Source organism: Octopus sinensis, linkage group LG3, assembly GCF_006345805.1.
Source record: "Octopus sinensis linkage group LG3, ASM634580v1, whole genome shotgun sequence".
Taxonomy (NCBI): domain Eukaryota; kingdom Metazoa; phylum Mollusca; class Cephalopoda; order Octopoda; family Octopodidae; genus Octopus; species Octopus sinensis.
Genome location: NC_042999.1, coordinates 87,335,365 through 87,362,664, shown reverse-complemented (window position 1 = coordinate 87,362,664; position 27,300 = coordinate 87,335,365). Strand labels below are relative to the sequence as shown.

Here is a 27,300-nt window from a genome sequence, read left to right as displayed (position 1 = left end):
GTATGGGTGTGTGTATTCATATGAATGAATATACACATGGATATTCATATATATATATATGTATAAATATGCTGTATATATAAAAAGAAGACAGAAAATGGAGAAATATTGATGAACAACTGACTTACATCAATTATTATTTATTAATTCAATACAAATAGACTGCATCCCATCTAACAGCTGTTTCTGCTGCCAATGCTGGATGGTATTGTCACTGATATGCTAAAAATATTTATCATATTTGGTAATAAATCCGATCTGAAACATGGAGCTTCGTCAGAGTGAAGAATAGTGTGCGTATATATGTGTGTGTGTGTGTGTATACATATGTATGTACATATATATATATATATATTATATATATATATATATATATATATTATATATATATATATAATATATATATATATATATATACACGAGGGGCAGTAAAAATTTATCCGAACTTTCGCTATAACATCTTTATCATTGTCACATATATATACATTGTTGTATATATATATATATATATGATTAAGTATATATATATATATATATATATGAGTGTGTGTGTGTGTGTTAATTTAATTAGAGGATTGTAAACCTCATGAAGTGATGGTTTTATCCAAGGAAATACTGGTTCAATACCTACTATTTTGGGGGAATTAATTTCCTTAAAATAATAGGTATATATAAAATATATATTATATATTCATCTAATAGAATAAAAGAAAATGAATATTAGGAAGTTAATAATTGTTTATTATTAACAGCAAATACTCAATAAGCATTAAATTTACATTTATGTGACATGAGTACAATATCATCAGATGAAAAAAAGATGTACATTTGAATGTTATATGCCTGTTTGTGAATTCAGCTTAGCTGTCTGCTAAAATGAATTCATAAGCACACATATAACATCCAAATGTACATCATGTTCCTCTAATGATATTGTACTCATGTCACATAAGTGTAAATTTAATGTTTATTGAGTATTAATTGAAACGGCTGTTAGTGCAGATGGCCAATTTGCTGTTAATAATAAACAATTATTAACTTCCTAATCTCCATTTTCTTCTCTTCATTTTAAATTAATATAAACTATATATATATATATATATATATATAATATATATATATATATATATATATATATATATATATATATATATATATATATATATATATACATACATATATATATACATATACATGCATACATATATGCATACATGCATATATGTATACATATACGTATGCACATACATATATGCATGTGTGTATTATGTATATATATACATATGTTCATATGAATATATGTACATATACGTATGTGTACATACATACATACATACATACATGCATGCATACATACATACATTCATACATACATACATACATGCATACATACATACATTCATACATACATACATGCATACATGCATACATACATACATACATACATACATACATACATACATACATACATACATACATACATACGTACGTACGTACATACATACATACATATATACATACATACATACATACATACATACATACATACATACATACATACATACATACATACATACATACATACATACATACATACATACATACAAAATAATGAGGATGTACTATGACAGTTTCGAAATGAGGTTTACAACTGGAAATTTTACAACAAATTGGCACCGATTGGAGGTTGGCATTGCTGCTGGCTGTACAATATCTGTCACGTGGTTTATCTTAGTCATGGAGTTGATTTTGAAAGGTGTGGATTTTTCGGAACAAATCGCCCATGTACAATCGCCTAAGAAAGCCTTCATGGAACATTGTCAGACAGAAGTCGTGGGATTGAAATTATGAAACAGGCTGAGGCTGGGTTATCAGCGATTGATAATTCGAAGTTATCAGGTAAATATAAAATTTGGTGCTTGCAGTTCGGCTTGTACCCGCGACTTGCGTGGCCACTTTTAATATACGAAGTAGCATTGTCACGAGTTGAAAGGATTGAACAAAAATGTAATGTGTTCATTAGAAAGTGGCTAGGCCTACCTCGTATGTTGAACAGCTCAGCTCTTTATCGTAAAAGAGGTTCGTTGCAGCTACCAATAGCATCAATAGTCAAAATATATAAGTTGGGGAAGATACGGACGGTCATGATGCTGAGAGAATCGAAGGATATGGAAATCAGGCGTAACCCACCAGAGGTGAAAACAGCTGGGAAGTGGAAAGCAGAAGCAGAAACTGACGATATCTTGTCTTTTCTTATACACAGAGATATGGTGGGAGCAATGCAGAACCATAGGAAAGGACTTGGTTTTGGCGCAGATCAGTTCAGACAGTTTGCAAGCATGATGCCGAGTGAACGCAGATCTGTTGTTAACAACAGCGTCAAAACAAGAGAAGCAGAGAGAAGAGAGCTTCATTTGATCCGATGTGTTCATCAAGGTCAGATGACGAGATGGGAAGAACATGTTGTTGAGAGGAAGATAAGTTGGGATGAGATGTGGAAGTGGACGACATCTCGGCTGAGTTTCCTGATTCGTTCATCTTATGATGTTTTGCCATCACCTACGAATCTAGTAAGATGGAACGTCTTAGAGAATGACATCTGCAAATGTGTAAAGGTCGGTACACTAAAACATATTCTTTCCAACTGTTCATTGGCATTGAACAGGTACACATGGAGGCACAACTTGGTCCTTAAGGTTATCTTCACTGTTATAAAGAACCAAATTCATCTCAGCAACACTGAGGAAAAACCGTTAAAAGTACCATCAAGAGATTTCATTACCTTCGTGCGACTAGGTCAGCGGATCCGTTTCAAGAAGAAAATCAAGAAACTTCCTGAGAAAAATGAAAAGTGGAACGGCAATTGAGAGGTAACTGCAGATTTGCCTGGGTGCCAGGTTTTCTTTCCCATCCCAGTTTCGAAAAAACCAGATATTTTGATGTGGTGTGAAAGAAAGAAAGTTGTAAATATAGTCGAGCTAAGGTTCCTCATGAAGATAATATGGACGCCGCTCGGGCTCGAAAATTGAACCGTTATGAAAACCTCCTCGAGGAATGTGAAGACGCAGGCTGGAAAGCGGAACATTTTCCTATCGAAGTCGGATGTAGAGGGTTTGTTGGACACAGCGTGAGACGACTGTTGTTATCGCTAGGCCTAACTCATCGTAAATTCAATACCACCATGACTGATATCCAATCTACCGTGGAGAAGGCTAGCGACTGGATTTGGTTAAAAAGAGACGATGAGCGATGGCTAAAAGTATATTGAGTTCTTCATAACCAGCTGATCTAGCAAGCGGGGCCTCATATCAGTGAGGGGGGCCGGTGCGCATTGATGCCGTCGAGAGGTAGGCCCCGAAACGGCGCGCATTCTCTCCTGATGATTCCATACACTTGCTAGCTTCCGGTATACGGAGCTTTTAACTGGTAGCACTTGCATGTACAAGTTGTTTGCAAGACATCATACATACATATATACATGCATGCATGCATGCATACATACATACATACATACATACATACATGCATACATACATACATACATACATACATGCATACATACATACATACATACATACATACATACATACATACATATATGCACGCATGCATACGGACGTACGTATGTAGTCCTCGTGGATTCTCTGGGGCTCTTGATTTGAGCGTCGGACCTGTTGAACGAACCCGACCATCCGGATGACATTCAACTGTAAAGAATAGTTTCTTTCTCTTGTCCACAGATGACACATATCTTTTTAAGAGACCTCTAATCCTTCCCAACTCTGATTACTAAGGATTCAACCACTTTCAAGATGCTACTGATCTCCGATTCGCTATTGTTGACAGCTACAAGTACGAGTAAGGCACACTTTGTCATGTTCTGTGTCAAATTGGAATATGTTCTGTTGATGCTGTTGTTGTTTTTGTTGTTGTTGTTAAGCAACAAGATGGGTAAGGGTAATTAGGTGATGGTCTAGATCTTAGGGGCGGGAGACCACAGACCTTAGAAAAAAAACTTTGGTCGTCTTGTTGTAGTCGAGGGCTCTTTGTTGACGCCCGACACCACTGGGAGGTCGCCCTCGAAGTCACTGGAAATGGAGATCTCTAGATCCAAATTCTTGAACGGCTGTTGATGCTGTTGATACTTCTAAAAGGGCAATGTAGAAGTTAAAATTTGGCATATGCTGCCTAATATTACGTTAGGTCGTCTTTATGGCGCGCTAAAGCAGTGAAAGGGAAATGCGACCAGCGAGACTTTCTGAATGGCGCGTGTAAGGAAAAATTACCTTGAAATCTTTTAGTAGTGCGGCACTCCTGATGATGAACCAAGGTCTATGCAGCCTGCTTCTCGAAAACTATTGCCTATGCTTGCACTAAAGTGTTCGCAAACATCAGTGCACTTTCTGTGTGTGCGAGAGAGAAGGGAGAAAAGAAGAGCATTAAATAGCATTAATGGATAATTATGTAATATAAACTGCTCTTAACTTTTCTGCAGGCGGAAACAAAGTGGCGATGTGGGGAGAGTGATTTATTTGACTTCGAATCAAATTGGGTTCATCTTGAAGCTACTTATCCACCTCGTCCGTTCACATAGAGATACATTGCTTATGGCTATTTATAACCACTAAATGCAGTCAATTTGTTAAAACACTTGGACTAATTGGTATAATTCAATGATTTGCTGGTAGCTAAGCTAGATTCAATTAATTAATTGCTATTGCATTAAACACCGTCTATAGATAATTATAAGTGTGCCTGTGAAAGAGATAAAACAACATTTATTAACACTAATAAGTCTCAGTATGTCGGCTAAAATGATTTTGAAAATTGTTTTTTGTCTGGAATGAAGACAGTGCCCATTTCACGTTACAAGGCGTCTGAGATTGGTTGGAGGGAGGTTTCCCCGAACCCGAAATTTTGGGCTGAATACCTACCATGCATAAGAGTATACTTCACTAAAAGCAAACAAGTTGCCAAGTGATAATGTTTGGTCGACCCGAGGCTATAGTAGAAGACACTTGCAGAAGGTGCCACGCAGTGAGACTGAGCCCTGAACCATGTAGTTGGGAAACAAGCTTCTTACCACACAGCCACGTCTGCACCTGTATGTGTGTGTGTGTGTGTGTGTGTGTGTGTGTGTGTGTGTGTGTGTGTGTTACTTTTTATTTGTTCCACTCATTGGACTACGGCCATGGTCGAGCATCACCTTGTCGGGAAAATCAGACAAATCGACCACAGACATATTTTTAAATCTGACACTTAGACACGAACTTACACACACTAACACACACACACACACATACACACACACACAAACACACATACACACACACATACACATACACACATATTTATACAGGGTGCGGCAGAAAGGTTGCCCGATTTCAAAGGTTAATAAAAAAACAAACGCATGAAGATATAAAAAAAATGATGCTCTCCACTCCAGACCATGGCGGGTACTACCTGGCATTTAATGAACTTCATAGAAATACAAAGTTTTTCATGTATCTTCATGCGCTTGTCTTCTATTAACCTTTGAAATCGGAACAACCTTTCTGTTGCACCCTGTATATATATATATATATATATATATATATATATATATATATATATATATATATATATATACATTACTATCTATTAATATATTGCATATGGACAAGGGCACATATACGCACACATAAGTGTGAGTATATATATATATATGTTTGTGTGTGTGTGTATATATATATATATGTGTGTGTGTGTGTGTGTGTGTGTGTGTATGTATGTATGTATTATATAGACAGTTGAAATATACAGAAAAACAAAAGACGAAGAGAGGTATATAAACAACAAGCAGGGAAGGTGAGAAAGTCTTTTACGTTTCGATCCTACGCTCTTCAACAGAAAGGAACACAAGGAAATAAACAGAAGAGAATATATATATATATGCGTATATATATATATATATATATATATATATATATATATATATATATGAGTGTTTATATATATATACATGCTGGGTGTCAGTAAGCATGTCATTTTCTTCAAGGAAGACGATTAGTTTTTTGCGGACTATTCGTTCCATGACTTTGCTGATGTGTGAAGTTAGAGAGATAGGCCAATAATTTTTAGTATCTACTCTGCTTCCTCCCTTATGGATAGGGCATATTATCCGTTTCTTCAGTTTATCTGAAAGCTCTGAAAAAGAAGTTGCAGTGGTTTTGCAAGTGTTCGCTTGTACGATTTGAAAAGGACCGCTGGAAATCCACCAGGGCCAGCAGCTGAGTTTGTGTCAATCTCATCTGTGTCCAGTGTTACATCTCTTCAAAGTTGATGTATATATATATATATATATATATATATATATATATATTATATATATAATATATATATATATATATATATATATATATATGTATGTATGTATGTATATATGTGTGTATGTATATATGTGTGTGTGTGTATGCGTGTGTAAATACATATATGTGTATATATGTGTATATATATATAATATATATATATATATATATATATATATATATATATATATATATATATATATATATATACATCAACTTTGAAGAGATGTAACACTGGACACAGATGAGATTGACACAAACTCAGCTGCTGGCCCTGGTGGATTTCCAGCGGTCCTTTTCAATCGTACAAGCGAACACTTGCAAAACCACTGCAACTTCTTTTTCAGAGCTTTCAGATAAACTGAAGAAACGGATAATATGCCCTATCCATAAGGGAGGAAGCAGAGTAGATACTAAAAATTATTGGTCTATCTCTCTAACTTCACACATCAGCAAAGTCATGGAACGAATAGTCCGCAAAAAACTAATCGTCTTCCTTGAAGAAAATGACATGCTGACTGACACCCAGCATGGGTAGAAGCTGTCCAACACAGCTTTTGTAACACTACGACTAGATGTTAAAACAGCAGCTAAATGATCAAGTATGGATGTGATATATCTCGACTTTGCAAAAACCTTTGATAAAGTCGATTATGGTATGATATGTCACAAACTGCGTGATCTCGGCATAGGCGGAAAACTTGAAGAGCGGCTGCACGACTTTCTAAAAGTTAGTCGTCAGGCAGTGGTGACCAATGGAGCCACCTCCAAGGAAACACAAATAGCAAGTGGTGTTCCACAGGGCACTGTCCTAGGGTCACTACTATTCATAGTGGCCCTCTCAGACATTCCCTCAGCTACTCAGATAGCCACCCTTGCTAGCTATACAGAATCCATCCAGCCATTTTCCTGCACACTGCCACCATCTTGGTGACATACATGTGAAACAAGGCATCGTTGCTCATATAGATCCCAAGACCCCAGGACTTATTCTTTGTAAGCCTAGTACTTATTTTATCGGTCATTTTTTCCGAACCGCTATGTTACGGGGACGTAAACACTCCAACATCGGTTGTCAAGCGATGTTGGGGCGACAAACACACGCACAAACATATACACACACATACATATATATATATATATATATATATATATATATATATATATATATATATATATACATATATATATAAACAGACAGCTTACTAACGGTAATCTATTTAGCATTTGCTAATTCTTTATTTCAATGCGAATTATTTTGACTTGCTTAAACATATTAGTTCAATTCGTTGTTTTAATTCCACAGCGTTTCAGGATTTCATTGGGTAAGAGCATTTTATTTCTCAACTAAAATTTAGGCATTTTGCGCGCTATCTGTCCGTGACATCAATTTGACAAAATCTATCCCAAAGCGTAAAATTTCGCCATTTTACGCACGTGCACAAAAAAGACGACGACACGGGTTCGCTACCAGACTCTGCTCATTTTTCCGTCAAGTTGGTCCTACCCATTAATACAGATTTTAATTTTTTGAAAAATGCCGATATTTAACGAAAAATGTTTCATGGTTATCAACAAACATCTTATTAACGGTAATCTATTTAGCATTTGGAGACGCAATGACCCAGTCGTTAGGGCAGCTGGCTCGCGGTCATAGGATTGTGGTTTCGATTCCCAGACCGAGCGTTGTGAGTGTCTATTGAGCGAAAACACCTAAAGCTCCACGATCTCCAAGCAGAGGGTGGTGGTCAACCCTGCTGTACTCTTTCACCACAACTTTCTCTCACCCTTTCTTCCTGTTTCTGTTGTACTTGTATTTCAAAGGGCCAGTCTTGTCACGCTGAATCACGCCGAGAACTACGTTAAGAATACACTTGTCTGTGGAGTGCTCAGCCACTTATACGTTAATTTCACGAGCAGGCTGTTCCGTTGATCGGATCAACTGGAACCCTCGTCTTCGTAACCGACGGAGCGCCACGATTTAGCATTTTGATTTGCTAAAACTTACTATCTCAATTCGTTATTTTAATTCCCCAGCGTTTCAGGTTTTGAATGGGTAAGAGCATTTTATTTCTCAAGCAAAATTTAGGCATTTTGCACACTAGCCGTCGTGACATCAATTTCACGAAATCTGCCCCAAAGCGTAAAATTTCACACATGCACAAAAATGACAACGACACAGGTTTGCTACCAGACTCTACTCATTTTTTCGTCAAATTGGTCCTATCCATTGATATAGATTTTAAATTTTCGAAAAATGTTGAAATTTGGCGAAAAATGTTTCATGGCTATAAACAGACATCTCATTCGCAGTAATTTATTACCGGGTACCTCAGCTAGTTATTTAACTAATGCAAACAGAACGTATATTTGTTAAGCAAATTGCTTCATCTCTTTCCGTACTAAATTCTTTGTGTAACTGATATTTCGAGAGAAAACGCCCTAAGCAAAATTCAGATTACTGGACTTTGGATATTCTTCAAACTTAATTCTGTTGATTAAAATTGTCACATCGACATTAAAAGCCTTCTAATTTTGGCAAATTTTCATGAACAGAGACTTCTTGCAGCTTTGCAAATATAGAGTTGTTAAGTGTACAAATTGCTTTCCGGTGAAAGAGAGAGAGAGACGGAGAGACGGTCTCGCTGAAATCTCCAACCAAATGCTTGGATATAGAATGGTTATACCCCAGGCTATACTCCAGAGTGTTGTATGTGTATGTTGGTGTGGGCGTGTATTTGTGTGTGTGCATGCGCGCTCGTGCGTATATGTATGTGTGTGCAAGATTTGGTTTTGCAGATGCTTGTGTAGTTAAAATTGGTGGTAGAAATAGAGGGTATGTAAGGTATTCCCCTAGTTTGAGTTCATGAGGTATAGACTTAGTGTTTACCACACACACACCATCGCAAAAACATTTTCACCTTGGCATATTACTAGTCCTTGAAACCCATTTCCACAAGAAATACAATTTATACAAGTTTAATTAAAGCCGTAGAAAACTAATTTGCGTAAAACAATGAATTTTACTGATTTTTCCAATTAATTTGTCTACTAAGCTAACATTCTGCTTTAGAATATTATTGAAATGCATAACTGAATTTTCTGCACTTATCACAGAAAAACCTGTTGTTGTGTAAACATGAAATTTTAACAAATGAAGCGAAATTGATGTCAGAAGGCAAGTAATTATAAACCATGTGGTTGGTAAGCAATCTATATACATAATTATTTATTCAAGCGAAGTAGCTAAGTCGCAGAATCGTTAGAACGTTGGACACAATGCCCCTTGCGGTGTTCGTTCCAGTCTACTGCAAGGTATCATTCATTCGCTTGTGGTCGATATATATACAGTACTAGCCTAATACTTAGGTCTACGAGTAGTCCGTGATAAACTTTACATAAGTTGGCTTTTCTGTCGTTAATGGATCCGGACAAACATTGATTGTGCTCCTCTGAATCATTTCACACATAAGAATTGATGACGATACAGCACAGGGCGCTAAGTACATCTTGCTTATTATCTATAAGTAATTATTCAGTTCTGCATTAACCCCTTAAAGGGTCAATTATTTTGACATTTTGACGTTTCATTTCAGAGCATATTTTTTAATTTCCTTTTTTTAATTATATACAGTGTTAATTACAAAAAAAGGGGTTTCCTTTATTTTTTATTATAGAAATTAAATTATACTTTTACTCATTTGGATTTAAACGAGTTAACTCGGACATTGAAAAAATACATATATCTTAACTAACTTCGATTTTTTATAAGACGTATTGCTTTTAAATCACTGGAAAACAAGGAGTTACACACGAAGTTTTCTTGCAGACATCACACATGTATCTGCTTTCTCTTCGAATCTTCTTTGCTTTAGCGTCTCTCTTCTCTGCGCATTTCGCACACTGTTTTGTAGGGTTCTTTTTCTAATCACTTGGAGGTATCTCCATGGGAAAGTGACCAGCTGGGGCAAATCTTGTTGGATGTGGGATCGATGATGGTCTTCCTGGTTTCGTGGGAGGCAATAAGGGCCTATATTTTTCAATAATTCTTGGTGATTATTTGCATTCTAATTTTCAGCGATTTCATAGCAGAAGCTGGGGTTTCCAGATGCTTTATACAAAACATAAGCATTCCAGATAGCCAAATCCATCAAATGAAAAATTCTTTTTTATATTTTTTCCCACACAAATTTTTTCGACGAGTAAATTCGTGATTGCTCAAAAATGAAACGACACAAAACAAATAAACTTGTTTGAGTGCTAAAATTAAAAGTTAATTTTGACCGAGTATACTTGTCTGGTTCTAAAAATATACATTTGCGATGCACGAGTAAACTCGGGATAATCCATTAAGGGGGTAGTTAACAGAGTAAAATAATGCGATGGCAGTCTTTGACAGTTTTGATCTAGTGACACCAGCGAGAGCTTGCAATCGATGAGAGCTCTTTCTTCTTTCAATGTGATTCATGTATTTTGGACGATTTCTTTGATAGTTTCGCCTAATTTTTCACCGCATTTCCACGGATGCAAATGCACTGTTAACGTTGTTAAGATGTCGTAATGGCGTGGTGGGAAGCTAGAAACGGGGACTAGTACAATCAAGTCGGATCTTTAATCAGTATTTGTCCTCGCATATAAAGTGTCCGTTGTTTAAATCGCCACTAGTTGACGATTTCCACGTAGAGTGTCCGTGATCGCAGAATATGGTCATTTTGTTTGTGATGTTGTGGATTCACTGACTGGAACCGGCTCAATTCATCTTGGGTGAACGCCGACGCAAGTACAAGTAAGTACAAAAGTAAGTACAAGGTTCAAATCCTAGCAGGATGTCATTCAAATATGTACGGGTAATGATATGAGAGCGGTCAAAAATTACAAATGGAAAAAGCATTAGCTCCAATGACCATTTTCAGTCTCGAATACAATACATTTTGAATATGAAGATTACGCTTTTTGAATTTTGAAAACAAAACTGATTATGTGCAACTAATAAGAAACTATAACATTGTGTATCATAATTCAAAGGTTTCAAATCCTCTCAATTTTTCCATTGATATATATAAAATTTATAATGCAAATATTTTCAATATCTTATTTTCAGAATTCATAAAAGAATGTTTTTCAATTTTTTATTATTATTACTAACAACCTAAATGCTCTTTGTATTTTGAAAATTGGACAATATACTTGTTCAATAAAGGTGCTTTTGAATAAAATAAAGACAATCCATTTCTGATGGAGAGTTTCTCTTCAAATACTTTGTTCAGGTGTACATATATATATATCTGCTGAAATCAGGGCAGGACCAATAATCCTTATTTTCTGTTTGTAAATTAACTTAAACAGTGTGAAAGTATTTGGTTTGACTATGCTCAGTAAAATATCCTACATAAAATGTAGCCAAATGATATCGTCTAAAACCATGAATTTTGTAAAAAAAAATTAAAAAAGACAAAGGTCTTCATATTTAGTGATATATGGAAATATGTGACTAGTTTGGTCTTCAAAAGTAATATTTTTAGATGCTCACACAATGTATTCATTCACTGAAAGTTAATAAACAAAAACTATCTTAATAGATACTCGTATTTTCAAATATTCATACAAGCACTTCACTGACGCGAGAAATTGAGTAAACCTCAGTGAAACGAGGAAGTTATTTCTAACCATGTCAGTTGAAATGATAATCAGAAAGACAGAAACTCGACTCACTACCCAACAAATTATTGATCATTAAACTCTGGGGAACAAAGAGTGCAGTTCTAGCTAACATCTAAGCTTAGTTGATTTATTTGCTGTCAGTTTGGATCTGAACATGCTACAGCACATGAGATTGTTAGACAAAAAGCTAAATCGAAATAACCAAACTTGGATGTGAAGAGGTTAACAAAGTATAAGATTAATGTCTGCAATAAGTCAATTTATAGAAACAGAAGAATCATCCTAATTCGTTATGTAAAATTCAATATATTTTATGTGAGGCAAAATAATGAATGCTCATTTGACTGATCTTTAAGCAAATCTCACTTCAAATAACATTGACAGCATGAAACTTACAAACTATGTATCTTTGTTCATCTGCAATCAACAGATTTGTAAGATTAAATTAGAAAAATGTAATGGTTTAGTCAAATTGGGGGGAAAAAAACCATTGTATTAAAGATTCTATAAAGTTCTGCATAGTCTACAGAAGAGAAACTGGTTCGATATTAAATGGAATTTCAGATTTTAGGTGGTTCATTTGATTGTATTATTCATATAAAAAATGCTGTAAAACAATATCTGAAAGAATCAATACTTTGCGTATGAACCTCTCACCTATGTCTACTAATTCCATTTGAAACAAGTATGTGTATGTGAGACAGAAAAGGTAGTGAGAAAGACCAAGACTAAACAAAATAGCTCAATAATAGACAGCAATACAAAATACTTTCTTCCTTTCTAGTATTGCTGATGTGGAAGAGGCTCTCCATTCACATCAAAGATATTTTATTCTGTATCAAAAGTTTTATGTTATCAATAAAATGAGGTGTGAACAAACACTTACAGGAAGAGAATAAACTAGGATTAATAGGATACATTTGTAAAACAATGAGAGATCATAGGAAACAAATATTGACACCAAAAACCATCAGCTCCTTTTAGATGTTAGAAACCAAATAGATTCAGATTAGTCTTCTTCATGGAATGTCTCAAAAAATAATTGTTGTACCAAGGCCAGTGTACATAACTGGTATTTAGTTTATCAATCAAGATAGGAACCAGTGGAATTTGAACCAATTTGATATGGATCTATGATTTACAAAACTAAGAAAAAATATTTTTAGAAATATGGTTAGTCTTTTCTGGTGTAGAGTATAGTATAATTGTGTGGAGGCAGTGACTTTGTCATTACAGTGTTGGGCTCATGACTAAGATTGTGGTTTCAATTCCTGTCCAGAAAGGAATATATATGCCAGATAAACTGGGAAACCAGCACTATGCTCCTTACGGAGTAATGTGGACTAACCATTGTATGATTGGTGTATAGCATTAGCAGTGAATAGAATTTATTAATAACAAGTAAACACTTAACCTGCCTGATATTTCTATCAATTCAAATTACACTTCAGTTTTATATATGGTTCCCTTGGATTAGTATACTACTAGACATAACTGTAAAAAACAGAAAGGGTGATCATGGGTGGGATACCTTCAATCATAAGTTTGCTTGATCAGGGTTGACCTGTGGCTAAATAATATTTCCATTCCTCTACAATATGTGTATACAAAACAACTGACTTATGTAAATCTACAGTACTCTAGTAATAACTTGTAATATTAAAATAATATATAACCAACTTACAATATGTTATCATTGTGGAATTTTAGTTGGGGAGGCTTGTAAATTTAATATGATATTAAATAGCAATCTTCACTGAAGTGATTTATAGTCTGTTTATAGCTATTGATGTAATCTGATATAATACTTCAAACTACCTTCTCTTAACTCAAAGCAAGACTTGAACTCAGCACTGCAAACTTAGAGCATACATGTTAACTAAAGTCCTACTCCCTACAGTAAAAGGATATAATTCAAATGGTACCCATTTATAGCTAGAAAATTTAGTAAGAATAAGCCAGTGCAGCAATGGTGACAAGATATTAGTCATTTCAACCATATGCTCAGTAGACAGAGCTAATCAGCTCAGCAAAAGTTTAATATCTGCACATTGGAACTAATACTGCAGTATTAAGAGGGCTACAGAATTAGTAATTCCATGACATCAACTTCCCAATGTTTACCAGTATTATATATAGATACACACATTCTCATATATACATGAACATCTCACACACATACACACCATTCTGACAAATGTCTGTCCTGCAGCTGTACACTGACGGAATTGTTTTGACAAACAAATTATAGGATTGCAGCAAATAGCACTCAACCAAATTTTTTTTTCTCTAATTTGGTGGTGGGGAAGAGACCTGACCTGCAAGTTTCTAGTAAAGATATCCAAATTTGTACATATGAAACTGGAGTCAACACTAAACACTGTGAGATGTAACCTAATACAATACACCACTACGTCAAAAGAAATAGATTCAGGAGAAGTGTTCCCTTATTCATTTTTGTTTATAAAAAAAGCAGGTTAATTTGTCCCTGCAAGCAATTGCTCTCTCTCTCTCTCTCTCTCTCAGAACACAATATCTAAATAAAAAACAACAACACAAACTTTTAATTTAAATTAGTATTTAATGTTATATAAGTGTTAGGTTTATTTACGTATGTCTCCTTCAATACTAAAATTCAACAAAAAAAAATGTGCCGTTCCTTTTTCCATGTTTTCTTCTTTCAATTTTGAATAACTTAAAAAAAATGAGTTAGTTGCCTGTTACAAAAGACAGTTATCAACATGAGCATTGATCTGATCATTAGTGGTGCCCAGCTCAAAATTCATGCTGCATACTGGACACTGCTGGCCAGTTACTAGTGGACTCTCCAGCCTATTGACAGTATTTTTAGCAAAAAGAGACACAAGAGTTTGTTGCTTGCAATTGCTATTCATATCAATGCAATTATCAAAGCTGTAGTTGTTAAAACGCCGTTTTCGGGACATGTTCATTTTGTAAGGATCACTGGTAATACTGCTCTCACTGCTGCTGCAAATAGCACTACAAGACACTCCTTTATTGAAATTATTACTTGTAGCACTGCTAGCAATGGATAAGGAATGTTGTGCTGGTGCACTATTGTATGGCATGAGCTGATTGTTGGAATCATTGACCAGATTTTGTTCCATCGGTCTTACTTTACATGAACTTCTGCTCATTGAAGACGGCATCACATGACTACGTGGATTAGACTTGAAAAACGAGTGCATGTTAAATTGTGGAGTAAATGCCTTGTTAACATATTTTGGAATCACTGGAGAGGCAGCTTCAATGATGAACTTGTTCGATGAAGAATTAAAATTTGGTATAACAGTGTCATTGGTCTGCGTTGATGACTGAAACAAAAAGCAAAAATATATAATCAATAAAAAATATAGTACAAAAACAGGAAAAGAAAGAGACAGTATGACAGAGAAATATCTAGTAACATATCAGAAAAATAAAATTCCATAGAGAATATGGTAAATTATAGCAAGGATACTAACATTGTTATTCATCATCTGCAACTGATTGACAAGCTGATGTTCTCTGAGAACTTTCTCAACCTCACCAATGAGACGTTCTGGGTAACGGATACCAACAACACGCTCACCATTGTTAAGTTGAATCCGTACAACTCGAATGGAAGACTCAGCTTTACTTTAAAAAGAAAGAACAAAAACAGAACTAAACCTTAAGCATGGTAACAATAATTACATTTAGTGCAACAAGTAACAATCAACAAACTATAAAAATAAATGCAATTTGTATCAGGTAACGTAATTGGATTACCGTAATCTACATACAATAAAGGTAAATGTAATTTGTGACAGGTAAATGTAATTTAAACTGAATATCTTACAGCATCAAAAAATATTTCAAAGAATTTTGCATTTCCTGACACTGATTACAGAAACAAATTTAAGTGCACCAGATGCACTGGCATACTTAACTGCAGAAATAGTCATGAGTAAAAGACTAAGAACTGTTCAGAGTGTCTGCCAAAATTAAAATATGCTCTGCAGTGAGATGGCATACTTAGGGCAGAAGGTAGAGATAGAGAATAGGGATTAGGTAAGATAAAAGATGAGAAAAATTAGAACAGAAATTCCTTTTTTCTATAATTTTGTGTTCAGTGAAGAAGACTGATTTCTGATACTTTGCTCCCTACACCCACCACAATTTCAGGTTTGTGCTTAAGTATTAAATGCTATTTTTATTTCTTCTATGAAATTCTCATTAAACTTCTAATACCAGACATCACCAACAATTCAATTGCACTAAGTTTACAGTCTTAAATGACTTTCATTATCTCACATAACTTTTTTTCACAAATTTAAATGCAACAAAAAAAAATTAATAATAATAATTAGAAAGATGGGGAAAAAGAAAACTATAAACAACATGAGTAAGAAGAGATAATAGATTATAGTTTAGCAAATCAAATTCACAACCTACCTGAGATGCATTTGATATGAGTGACGAGCAATAACTGCTTCCAAAACTGACATTAGTGTTATAATACTCCCACACAGAAGATGCATGAAATAACACCGACTCCCAACTAAGGAAAAGGAAAGAATTTGTTTGTCATTTGTTATTAAGCATAATTGTTATCATTACTACTTTTGCTGTTAATTAAAACTACTACATCTAATACAATCTCAACAACCAGACGTCCAGGCTAATCATTGCTGAAATAGTCAAAATGGCTGAAACTTTTCAGAGATTATTAAGCAGTGTTTCTTCTCTCATACTTTCTTTTCATGCACACATACACTTATACAATTAAATTAATGGACTTTACTTCATTAAAACAGGTATCAAGATTTCTTTAGATAAAATCTTTAAAAATAACAAAAAAAATTCCTTCAGACAATGCTATCTTATTTCAGATCGTAAACTTTATCTCTATTCCTTCTTATTCCTAATCACTCATTGAACATCACACACGTGTTTTATTCAGAAATAAATATTCTAAGCAAATTAAACCATAAAATGTTGTTATATGTTTTAGCTGAAGAAGAAATGAACAAAACCTGTACAAGCTCCACGGTTCCGACACAGCCTACCATGCATGCAGTGATCCTCAGTTGCCTCATGCTGTTCCTGCCATGCCTTTTCTAAAAAGAGAGATAAAGACAAGGTAAGATGAGAAGTCAAGAAGATAATGGTTACCATATTTTTTTTATTTTTTCAAAGTTGTTATTAGCTTTCATAAATTTTCAAATATCATTTTCAAGATTAAGAAAACCTGAAAGAGAATGAGTTGCATTTTTGGTTATAAATATGTCTAAATTTAAAAAAAAACTATTCTGATGAACACAGGTCAGCAAATACACATTCCTCAGCAAATCAGATAGCTGCAAAGCACCATTTCTGAGATTCAATCTATTTTAAACATTCTAACGGTCTCTATTCTATTAAACATTAATGAAAACGTCTGAGTTTATAATTAGATGCTTCCTATTATGTTCCAATTTCACAATATGTACAATCAAAACAATGTGTATTACAACATAGTTTTAATCAACTTTTGTATCCTTTTTTTTTTTTTTAGGCAGACTGAAGACAACTTGTGGTAATGCAGCATAGTAATATTAAACCCACCTGGGTTCAACTGTCCATTAATACAAAGCAAAGAAAAAAAAAAGTTTAAAAAAATATTAACAGGTACTCTATAAAAAAAAAAAACATTTCCCCCCCCCCACACTCACCCTCTAACTCCCTCTTACTTTATATTGGCAATACCAATTAACCTTGCTGCATGGAATCTGAAAAAAAATTCTGGTAATTATTAAAAACAGTGGTAAGAAAAGAAAACAGTACAGGAAAAAAAAGCAAAAAACTATACAATAATTGTGAAAGTTGAAGAAAAAAACACAACGATAATAGAATACGTAAATAATTAACATGATGATTCTGTCAGAATATTGAGGATGCAATGTGAAGAGTGAGGAAGCACAAGAAGGAAAAAAAATGGAATTCTCCTTGAGCAAGAGAATACATCAAAAAGCAATAAACTCAACCTAGCAATAGTAATGACTGAATACTAAAACTGAAGAAAATGGTCATACATAGAATATGAACTATAACTGATGGTTTTTTTTTTTTTATTTCCCCCCTCCCCATTTTCCTATTCAATTTTTCCATTTTTGTCTCCATCAAGACAGCAGTATCAACTGGCTCATAAAGCCACTGCTGTTGTTCCTGGGGAGACAGATGAGATATTGTTAATCAAATTTCAAATGGCACTTAACTGATCACTTCCCCCCCAATCAAAGTCTGACATGTCCACAAGTTTATTATATCAATCAGCAGGTGTTTACAACCAGAGAAAGGTGGGTAAACACCTGTTGCTCATTTATTTGACCAGTAGTGTAGATCAAAAGAGGAATTTATTCTTTCACATTTCAGAATCACATTATGACCAGTCTACATCAAGTCACTCTCTCCCAACACACACACACACACACACACACACACACTAACTCCTTTTAAAGATATGTCATCTTTTAAGGGAACATACATTTTGTGTGCGTGTGTGTGTGTAACTAAAACCATCAGATGTTACTTATTTTATTTTTAATTAAAGACTTTATGTAGTTGTTATAAGCTACTACCAACTGATGTAGTCGGTGCTTCATTAGTAAATACACTGATAGCTGATATAACCTAGCTGTTATGTGTTAGGTAACACTAACAGTTGAGGTGCCTAAGTGTTTTGCTGTTAGGTAACATAACTTGGATGAGAGACATTCCATTGTTACATACACTAACGGCTGAAGTACCTATTATATGCAAGAACAGTTGAAGAACTACTTGTCTAAAGTAGCAATTATCCCACCATCTCAATTGGGAAAGTAACATTTTTAAAAACAAAGAAATAATTCATTACCCCCCACCACCACCACTTGATGATTTTCTGAAAATTTCCAGAACACATTAAAATACCTTGCACCAGCCAACACTATTTGTCATACAATAATAATAATAATAATAATAATAATATTAATAATAATAATAATAATTTCTACACAAACAACTTCTTTTGACATAGGTAACTGCAATTTTCATTCCTCATACTCTTTTTTGCTGACTTCCATGCATGACCTTAGAATTTCTACACTAATTCAACGTTATTCTTGTTATGGTTGACATTAAACTCATTCTGTTTATCGTTGAACATGGTGACCATACACTACTATCTTTTTCACCCATTTTTTTTTCATAGCTTGCTCAATTATATATAATAAAACAAAAAAAAGCTTCATTTCAATAATCTGAATGGGGTGCAGGTGGGGGTAATAATCTAAGGAGGAAGAAGCTAACCCTTAATAAACTGTTAGCTACAAATTGACTTCTATTAAAAAAAAAAAAGATTTCATTAACATGTCAAAAAAAAAAGAAACAGAATCAATCAAACTCAACTATTTCGACTACTGAGTTCATAATAATGAATGGGAGATTCCAATGAAAGCTCTTGTTATATATGTAAACCCTCTAATGTGGTCAAAAATAGATGAAATCAAAATTCTTAGAAAAAAAAACACCTTTTTTCTTACCTCATTGTTTTTGTAAGGGGAGGGAGGGGGTCTCTCTTTTTTTTTTCTTTTTTTTTTGTCTACCTCCTAGACATGAGAGAAATGATAAATGTTGTATTTGACTCATTAAGTCACAAAAGAATTTTATAATGGCTCATTTACATAAAAAGGGTGATGTTTTCTTTTTTCCTGTCCAATTCTATTATTCGATAAGATATTAAACAGTGAGATAAGTTGAAATTACAGCAATAAATATTTAAGACCACAATGGTTTCTCTTCTGGACACAATAATATATCTCAAAATATTCTTCTAATTAATAAGCAAATTAAGCAAAAACTAACTGTACGTAGCAATCTTCAAAAGAGATTTAATAAAGAAGAGTCTTCCATAATTGAAACTATGATAAGCACTAATGATTGAACATTGAAACTAAATACTAAATGATCAGAGTTCAAAATCAATATGATCACTGACTCATTGATCTCTTGTTAATCAACTGAAGAAAAACAATAGTTTAAAATATATATCAATTGACATTAAATTATCGTTTAAATATGATAAATCACTGCAAAGAGATAATCAGTAAAACAGATGAAATAAAATCCTCAGTTTAAAATGACAAGTTGAAATGTTGAGGAATGGAAATCTTAGGAAATTTGAAAGCATGAATTGTCTTGATAAATATTGTAGGGCATGAAACTGAAACTGATGAATGAAATTGAAGAAATTCAATTGTAACTTGCAAAGAAATAATATATATAAAAATTATGAGAAAATAAAAATAGTTCCAGAGAAAATGAGAAAAACATATAGAAGAATAGTATAAGATTTGGAACAGGTAAATACTGAAATATACTAAATGATAGTTAAAAGCAAAAGACTTGTTCTAAAACAAAAAGTGGGCAGTAATTAAGTTTCCCAAATATACTGAATATGAAATTATCTAAGGTGAAAGGAAGAGAAACCAATTAAAAAAAAAAATTCAAAGATATAAATAATATTAAAATAAAGTTTAAATTCCAAGCAATATAAACGTTTTATGAAAATTAACACTGTACATTTTTAAAAATTAATTCTATATAAAAAGTATCTAAAAAAAAAAATGTATTGTCTTTTAAAAATCTGCAATTTATTGAATATTCTCTGCTGAAAATTGTCTTTGTAAAATCTTTAATAAGCCTTAGCTGGCCTTATATATCTTTGCTTTGATGTCTTATTTTACAGATTATGACCTCTCTGGATACATATGTGTACAGCAAAAATATACAAATGTTATAGCAATATATTTTCATGCTGATATAAAATATGAGACTGCCACTAAATATTCACTGAGCAATAACAGAGTGTTTAAAAATTTCTTCCACTGGTGAACTCTGTAAATATTTTACAGAGGAAAATATATTACAAAAAAAAGGATAAAATAAGGTGAAGAAAATGTTAAAATTTAAACTTATGATGAGAAATTGTAATTAACATCGATTAAACAATTTATGAACATCGATATATGTTGACTGAAAAAAACAAATGTGTTCAACTTTCTCAAAGCACCTATGTTAAGTTAACATGGCTGTGCTGTAAATGAACAAAGAATGTCGGTTTGTTCCAAAGTGAAAAGTTCGCTCTTAACTTAAAAGAAAAAAAAATATTCAAAAATATAAATTCTGCTCTTCAGGGATATCTTTTTATTATAGTTCCCATTCGACAAGCAATAACAGTACTCATTCGAGAAGCAATAATTTTCATAGCTCAGTAGCTGAAGAACTACAAATCAAAATTTACACAGAATATTTAGTTTCAATGATGTTGTCTGCTGATGTCACTAGTCAAATATGCTTGCTTTATAAACCTAAAATACAAATGCCTGATAAAAGAGGAGTCAGAGTCAATCAAAATATGATATCGACAATAAACACCTTCTCTTAAATCTGTTCAGTTGGTTTCAGGTTATTAGAGACATTGTATTAATGTATATAACTGTATGCACTTGTAGATAGAACATCCATCCTCTCAATTCATATGTCTATGTATAAATATACAATTATACATAAATGTATGTAAATTCCAAAGCACCTGCAGAGATAGCATGTGTTTTTACTAGATTGTACAATTTAATTTTACTTATTTAAGATCTAATTAAAATATATTAATTTCATTGAGAAAAATAGAAGAACCTTTTTAAATGAGATAACATCAGTAATTAAATTTCCACATGGTATCCAAATTTTATTTAAAAAAAAAAATGAGAAAGTATTTTAAACTATTCCCCACCCCAATTTTTAATCCCAATGTTTTTAAATCTACCCAAAGCATTAAACTTTTTATCTTTATCCCAACATCAAAAATAAAACTAATTCTATATATATTAAAACATGAAAAATATTTATAATTTCAAAATAAAAATGTTTTACACGAAATCTTGAACAATTTTGACATCAGTAGTTAAATGTTTTTACATGCCTTTTTATTAATTTGATTATTTGTACATAACTTGGAACTTTTCCAGTGAAAGCAATAAACACTTAATAGACAATTCATTTATACTTTTTACCATTTCAATGCTCAGACTGTAATTTTTCTTGTCATTGTTGTTTTGATTTTATTTTTATTCTAAAGTGCAAAATCAATTGCATAGTGTGATAATATGTCAAAGAATTGGCTCACTTGTATCTTACTGACCTGCCACACAATCCAATTTCACTTTGAGGATTACCCATAATCAGGCAGTTGTGTTATATTTAGCTAACCTTAGTCATTGAAACTTACCAACAATAAGGAGGAGCTTATGTATAAAAAGCAAATTTATCAAAAACACTAAAAAAAACCATTTACTGAAGTATAAATAAGTTCTAATTTGCTAGTGATTGCAGAAAAACAAAATTCAATCCAGACTTTATATTCTCACATCATTTTACTAACTAGAATAAAATATTCTCTCAATAAGACAATTTACTAGACATTCACATAAGGAATACCAACAATGCACAGTAGATAAATGAAGGGCTCAATATGGCTGTGTCATAAACTAAAAATTTAGAAAATCATTAACTTCCACGAGAGTTATCTTCACAAAGGAAATTTCCTTTCTATTATTCTTTTCCAGTAAAACAGCAAAGATAGATGGTCATTTCAACTTCTGACAAAGTTCACAAAAACAATATTTAAATATCAAAGATCAAATATTAAAAAACAAAATTTCAAAAGTGTATATAGCACTTCTACTACTAATTATTACTACTATTACTACCACCACCATTACTGTATGGTTGTGCTATTTTTAAATCATAAACGCAAACACTGGAAACCTAAATGTTAGAGAATGTAAGTTAAATGAACAACAACTAAGTTTACGTCTGCCTTTTCAACATCCTCAAGTGAAAGCAGGAGATCTAGAATTTGACAATCGAGTCAAAAATAAAAAAAAACAAATTCAAAAAATACATTTCTTTTTTTTTTTCCTTCAGTGTTTCTCTTTTGTATTATGTGGTAGTTAACTGTATATAGTGAACCATAAATTATGTAATAACAATTGATTCAAACAAGGATCCGTTGTTACCATTTCATGTTTCTTTTTTTGTTTTTTTGTTGTTTTTTTAAAAGAACTAAAATAAAGAAAATAATTCACACAACATTATGCGCAATTTCAGTCTGACAGAGAGGCAGATGTAATGAGTAAACTTAACAAATAGTAGTTTAATTGAAACAGTAAATCACCATGTGCAATAGTCTTATGGATGAGAGGAAGGAAAATTTAACATAACTAATGTTCAATTCAAAGAGAAACTTGGCTTATTCTTAACAGTATCAGTCGGTGTGCTCACAACATAAGAATCTCAGATATGCCAATAAGAAAACTTAACAATAAAAAAAACCTTTCCTCCAAGAGGTAATATCATACGTCTAAAGCATTCATAAGAAGCATCTTTCATTTCTGTTGCAATTGTTAGGTATCAATGGCTAAGTTTTTTTTTTTTTTTTTTTTAATAAGGGAAGTGGGGGCTCTTGCCCTCTTATAGAAAATGATTTGATTCTTAAGCAGAAATGATAACAAAATACTTCATCAAATTGTTGATGACGCTATTATTGAAAACTGTTAAATATCGTAGGACATAAATCTAAGTAAAATGTCTCTTTTTTGTTATGAAATTGCACACTAAAAGTTAAGGGTGTAAACATTAACTGGCTTTTCTTTACTTTTCCTGTGAATACAAAGGAAAAAACGCACAAACTAAACTTTGCATAAATATAAAATAAGCGACAATAATTTAGTCCTTTGCAAAATGTGTTGAAAAGATGAGAATAAGTAATAATCAACAATACCTCTGAGGAGAACCATGTTGTCTATCTAGAAGGCATGTCCACTGAATACTGACAAGAACCCAATTTCTATCTGCTGAAATTTGGTGTTAACTTTTCAAACATGTTAGTTGTAGTGAATTCAATTTTGTCAATATGTTGAACACATCTACCACTCTGTATGGAGTAATAATTTAAATGCACATACCTACCACTGCAATATTGCTTTGTTTTAAAGGCTAAACAATATGCAGGTTATATTACTACCAGTTTTCCTTATAAAATGTCTCTCTAAACTTATCATAAACTTTTTCTCATAAATGTCTATTTGAATGTATTCTTTGTCAAGAACTGTCCTAATAAAAGTTAACTTCTAACTGATGAACATTGAAATAAAAAAAAATTATTTCAAAACAGTTCTGTATTTCATTGCAGCTGGCACAATAATATTCACTGTCAAGACATACATTTTCATACTGATCTACATTGATATCATTTTCATATTATAGCAATGTCTTTTAAGTGCATCTCAGTATGTTGTTTGATAAAAAAAGCAAACTATATTTGCAAGGCTTGATAGAAGAAGTCACAAGACAATAAAGGTTTTAGAGAGTGAGCAATTATTTGAAAAAAAAAGTTTTGTGTCTTGGCAATGCTTCTGTTGCAATAGGTGCAATATTCAAATGCCATTGCTTTTTTCTGAAAATGAATCAAATGTTTTTAATACAGAATAACACACACAAACATATGTATACACAGGCTCATGCATGCACACACACACAGACTTAAGGTGATTATTTCTGTTTTGAAGAGAGAAAGAATTAAGAGAAAAATGAATGAATGGATGCATGAATGACAGTGTAATATGGTCTGCCATAGGTCTGTTTGGATTTAAATTATATTTATTATTGATTCTGCTGTAAATGATACAGATAGCTGCTGATCACAACATTTCATACAAGACCATACTCAAAGTGGAAATATTATATGGCCAAGCCAATATAAGAGAAAAAAAAATGATTTTAAAAACACTAATGGAATGCTCTTGAAAAATACAAATAATTTCACCACATTCAAAATCACTGCTAAGATTTCAATCTTCTTTTAAGCCAACTATTTTTACTGTAGCTTATTATTTTCAAAATGGATTTTAATATTTCTAAAATGAAAATTTTGATTTTTCACCTGTGAAAGAGTTCGATAAGTTTTCTGTTTACAGAGAGAATTAGATATGATTTCAATGCAGTAAAATAATGCACTCACCTACCTGAACTAAAACATTGCAGAGAGCATAAAATGGAACTTATATATTTTTTTTTGTTTTTGTTTTTATATTTCATTCCAAATGTTGGTATCAACAAAAATAAAGAGGTGGAAAAGAGTAAAGTTTGAAAGGAAATAAGCCTCAAGTGATTAAAGCACTAATTTTTCATAAATGACACCACATAGAGAACCTAACTTCATTATATATAATGGAATAATAATAATAATAATAATAATAATAACAATAATAATAATAATAATAATAATAATAATAATAATAATAATATTTTAGGCTAAAAAAGAAAATCAGCCTTAATGGAAATATTAGCTTTATAAATTGTTTTAAAAGAATTACGCTTTGCTCTAAAATTTTGTGGATTAATAAATTAAATCTGAATAAGGAGAAAAACTCAAGGGTCCAACTATGCGGGTCATTAACTCTCTTCTAACCCTTTTACTCTTGATACTTACATATTTGTACAAAAAAATATACAAATTGTATCAATAAAGCCCAATTAGAAAGATAATGTTTCAGGATTTCTAGAAATCAGGTACATTTTTTATTTTACCTTTAGATAAAACAGGTTCAATAATTTTGCAGAGTAGCCTATATGCTCATAAGATCACAGCTGGAAGTCTGTATCTTTGAGAAAATACTTGCAAAGATAGTAAACCTTATAACAGTTCTTTAAAATTAGGAATAAAGCTAACAGCACAAAATTTATAAACAAGTTATAAAAGATTTTTAATACGTTTTTAGTTGGAATATCAGAAATTACATTATTCTAGCAATTAAAATACACATTCAAACCATTCAATAGGAAGAACTTTTACAAACTCAGTAGCTTAAGTTTAATATCATTCAAGAAAATAATAGGACTTTGTCAATTATCACGGAAATAGCAAATATTATAAATTAGTAAAATTATTTCAGTTACTCTTCCATTCTGCTCCAATGCAGCAACAGGATCAAATAGATTCTTGAACCATGCTACACTAATTTGTAGAGCACTTAGCAGTAAAATTAAGACCCAGTTGTGTTTTACAGTTTCAGAATTATGGATAAAAATAATTCAAATATCTTGAAGAAGAAAAGTGAGTTTAGACTCAGAAAAGCTGAAGATATTTTACACTGAGATTAACAGGAAGATTTCTAAGTGATTGTGTGAAAAAAATACTTAGAATAAACTAATGATCAGAAATGCAACAAAAATAGATGAAAATTAAAATCAACAACAACTCTGAAAGAAATAAAAGTTTTTCAAATATGTTATAGGATGATTTTGTTCCATTTTCCTCTCATTCACTTTAACCAATCTTCCCTCCATCACCAATGGCTGTGAATGGCCTTTGTGTGCTGTGAGTGAAGCAGTGGTGGTCAGCTGGTAACCCACATTTTTAAGAATGAATCGCTAGGGTTGTTCAATATTTTATTGCCAATAAGTTATGACTTTTGTATGTCATTTTATTGCACATATTATTTCTAATACTACTAACATGCTACTAAATGCTACAATAACTACTACTACTGCTAACTCTACTACTGATTCAATTTCAATAAAAATTTCATTGTCTGACAATGTTTCATTCACACAATACTCTCGTCTTCATTGTTTTATATTACCAGACTTCATGTTTTGAAGAAAATTTTCATTTTTTTATCTTTTTATCTTTTTTATATTTCAAATAACTTTTCTGGTTTCATCAAAACTTCAAATAAGAACTGTGGTCAATGCTAAATTTACTAGCATTCTAACATAAAAAAAATTGTGAATGAATATACTTTCATCAAAAACTACAAAGTAAAGTGCAATCAATGATCTTATATACACATCATACTGGTGCCACAGGCATGCTGGTAACACCCAAGAAGCACCCATACCAGTACCATTTAAGAAGCACCGGTGCCACGTAGAAAACGACCCACTACACTTTGTAAAGTGATTGACATAAGGAATAGCACCCAGCCATAGAAGCCAAGCCAAAACAGACAACTGAAGCCAGCACAGCTCTCCGGATGGCCAGCTCCTGTCAAGCTGTCCAACCGATGCCAGAATGGAAAATGAACATTAAATATATATGTTAAACATTATATATATATATATATATATATATATATATATATATGTTAAATCATCAATATGTGTGATCTTTATTTTCTGCATGTATATATGTATTTATGTATAGATACGCTATATCTAGTTATCCAGT

At 32.6% G+C, this 27,300-nt stretch overlaps 1 protein-coding gene and 1 long non-coding RNA gene across 6 annotated transcripts in view; one reads left to right on the top strand and one right to left on the bottom strand.

Moving 5' to 3' along the window:
• The first annotated feature begins 897 nt into the window (after positions 1–897).
• LOC118762503 lies at positions 898–26,687 on the top strand. Its single transcript, XR_004998259.1, has 4 exons — positions 898–909; positions 9,133–9,137; positions 11,139–11,145; positions 25,740–26,687. It is a non-coding gene; the product is annotated as an uncharacterized LOC118762503 (long non-coding RNA).
• The window catches only part of LOC115209083 (protein strawberry notch homolog 1), a 115,323-nt gene continuing 102,697 nt past the window's right edge, over positions 14,675–27,300 (bottom strand). For 4 of the 5 annotated variants that reach the window (XM_036501129.1, XM_029777190.2, XM_029777188.2 and 1 more), the window contains 4 exons: positions 17,027–17,110; positions 16,446–16,551; positions 15,494–15,647; positions 14,675–15,343 (listed from right to left, as the gene is read on the bottom strand). In XM_036501129.1, coding sequence (XP_036357022.1) covers positions 14,729–15,343; positions 15,494–15,647; positions 16,446–16,551; positions 17,027–17,110 — 959 coding nt within the window. In that variant the 3' untranslated portion in view covers positions 14,675–14,728. Of the gene's footprint in view, positions 15,344–15,493; positions 15,648–16,445; positions 16,552–16,868; positions 17,111–27,300 lie in introns of those variants that run through there. The other variant, XM_036501130.1, reaches the window with a different exon arrangement.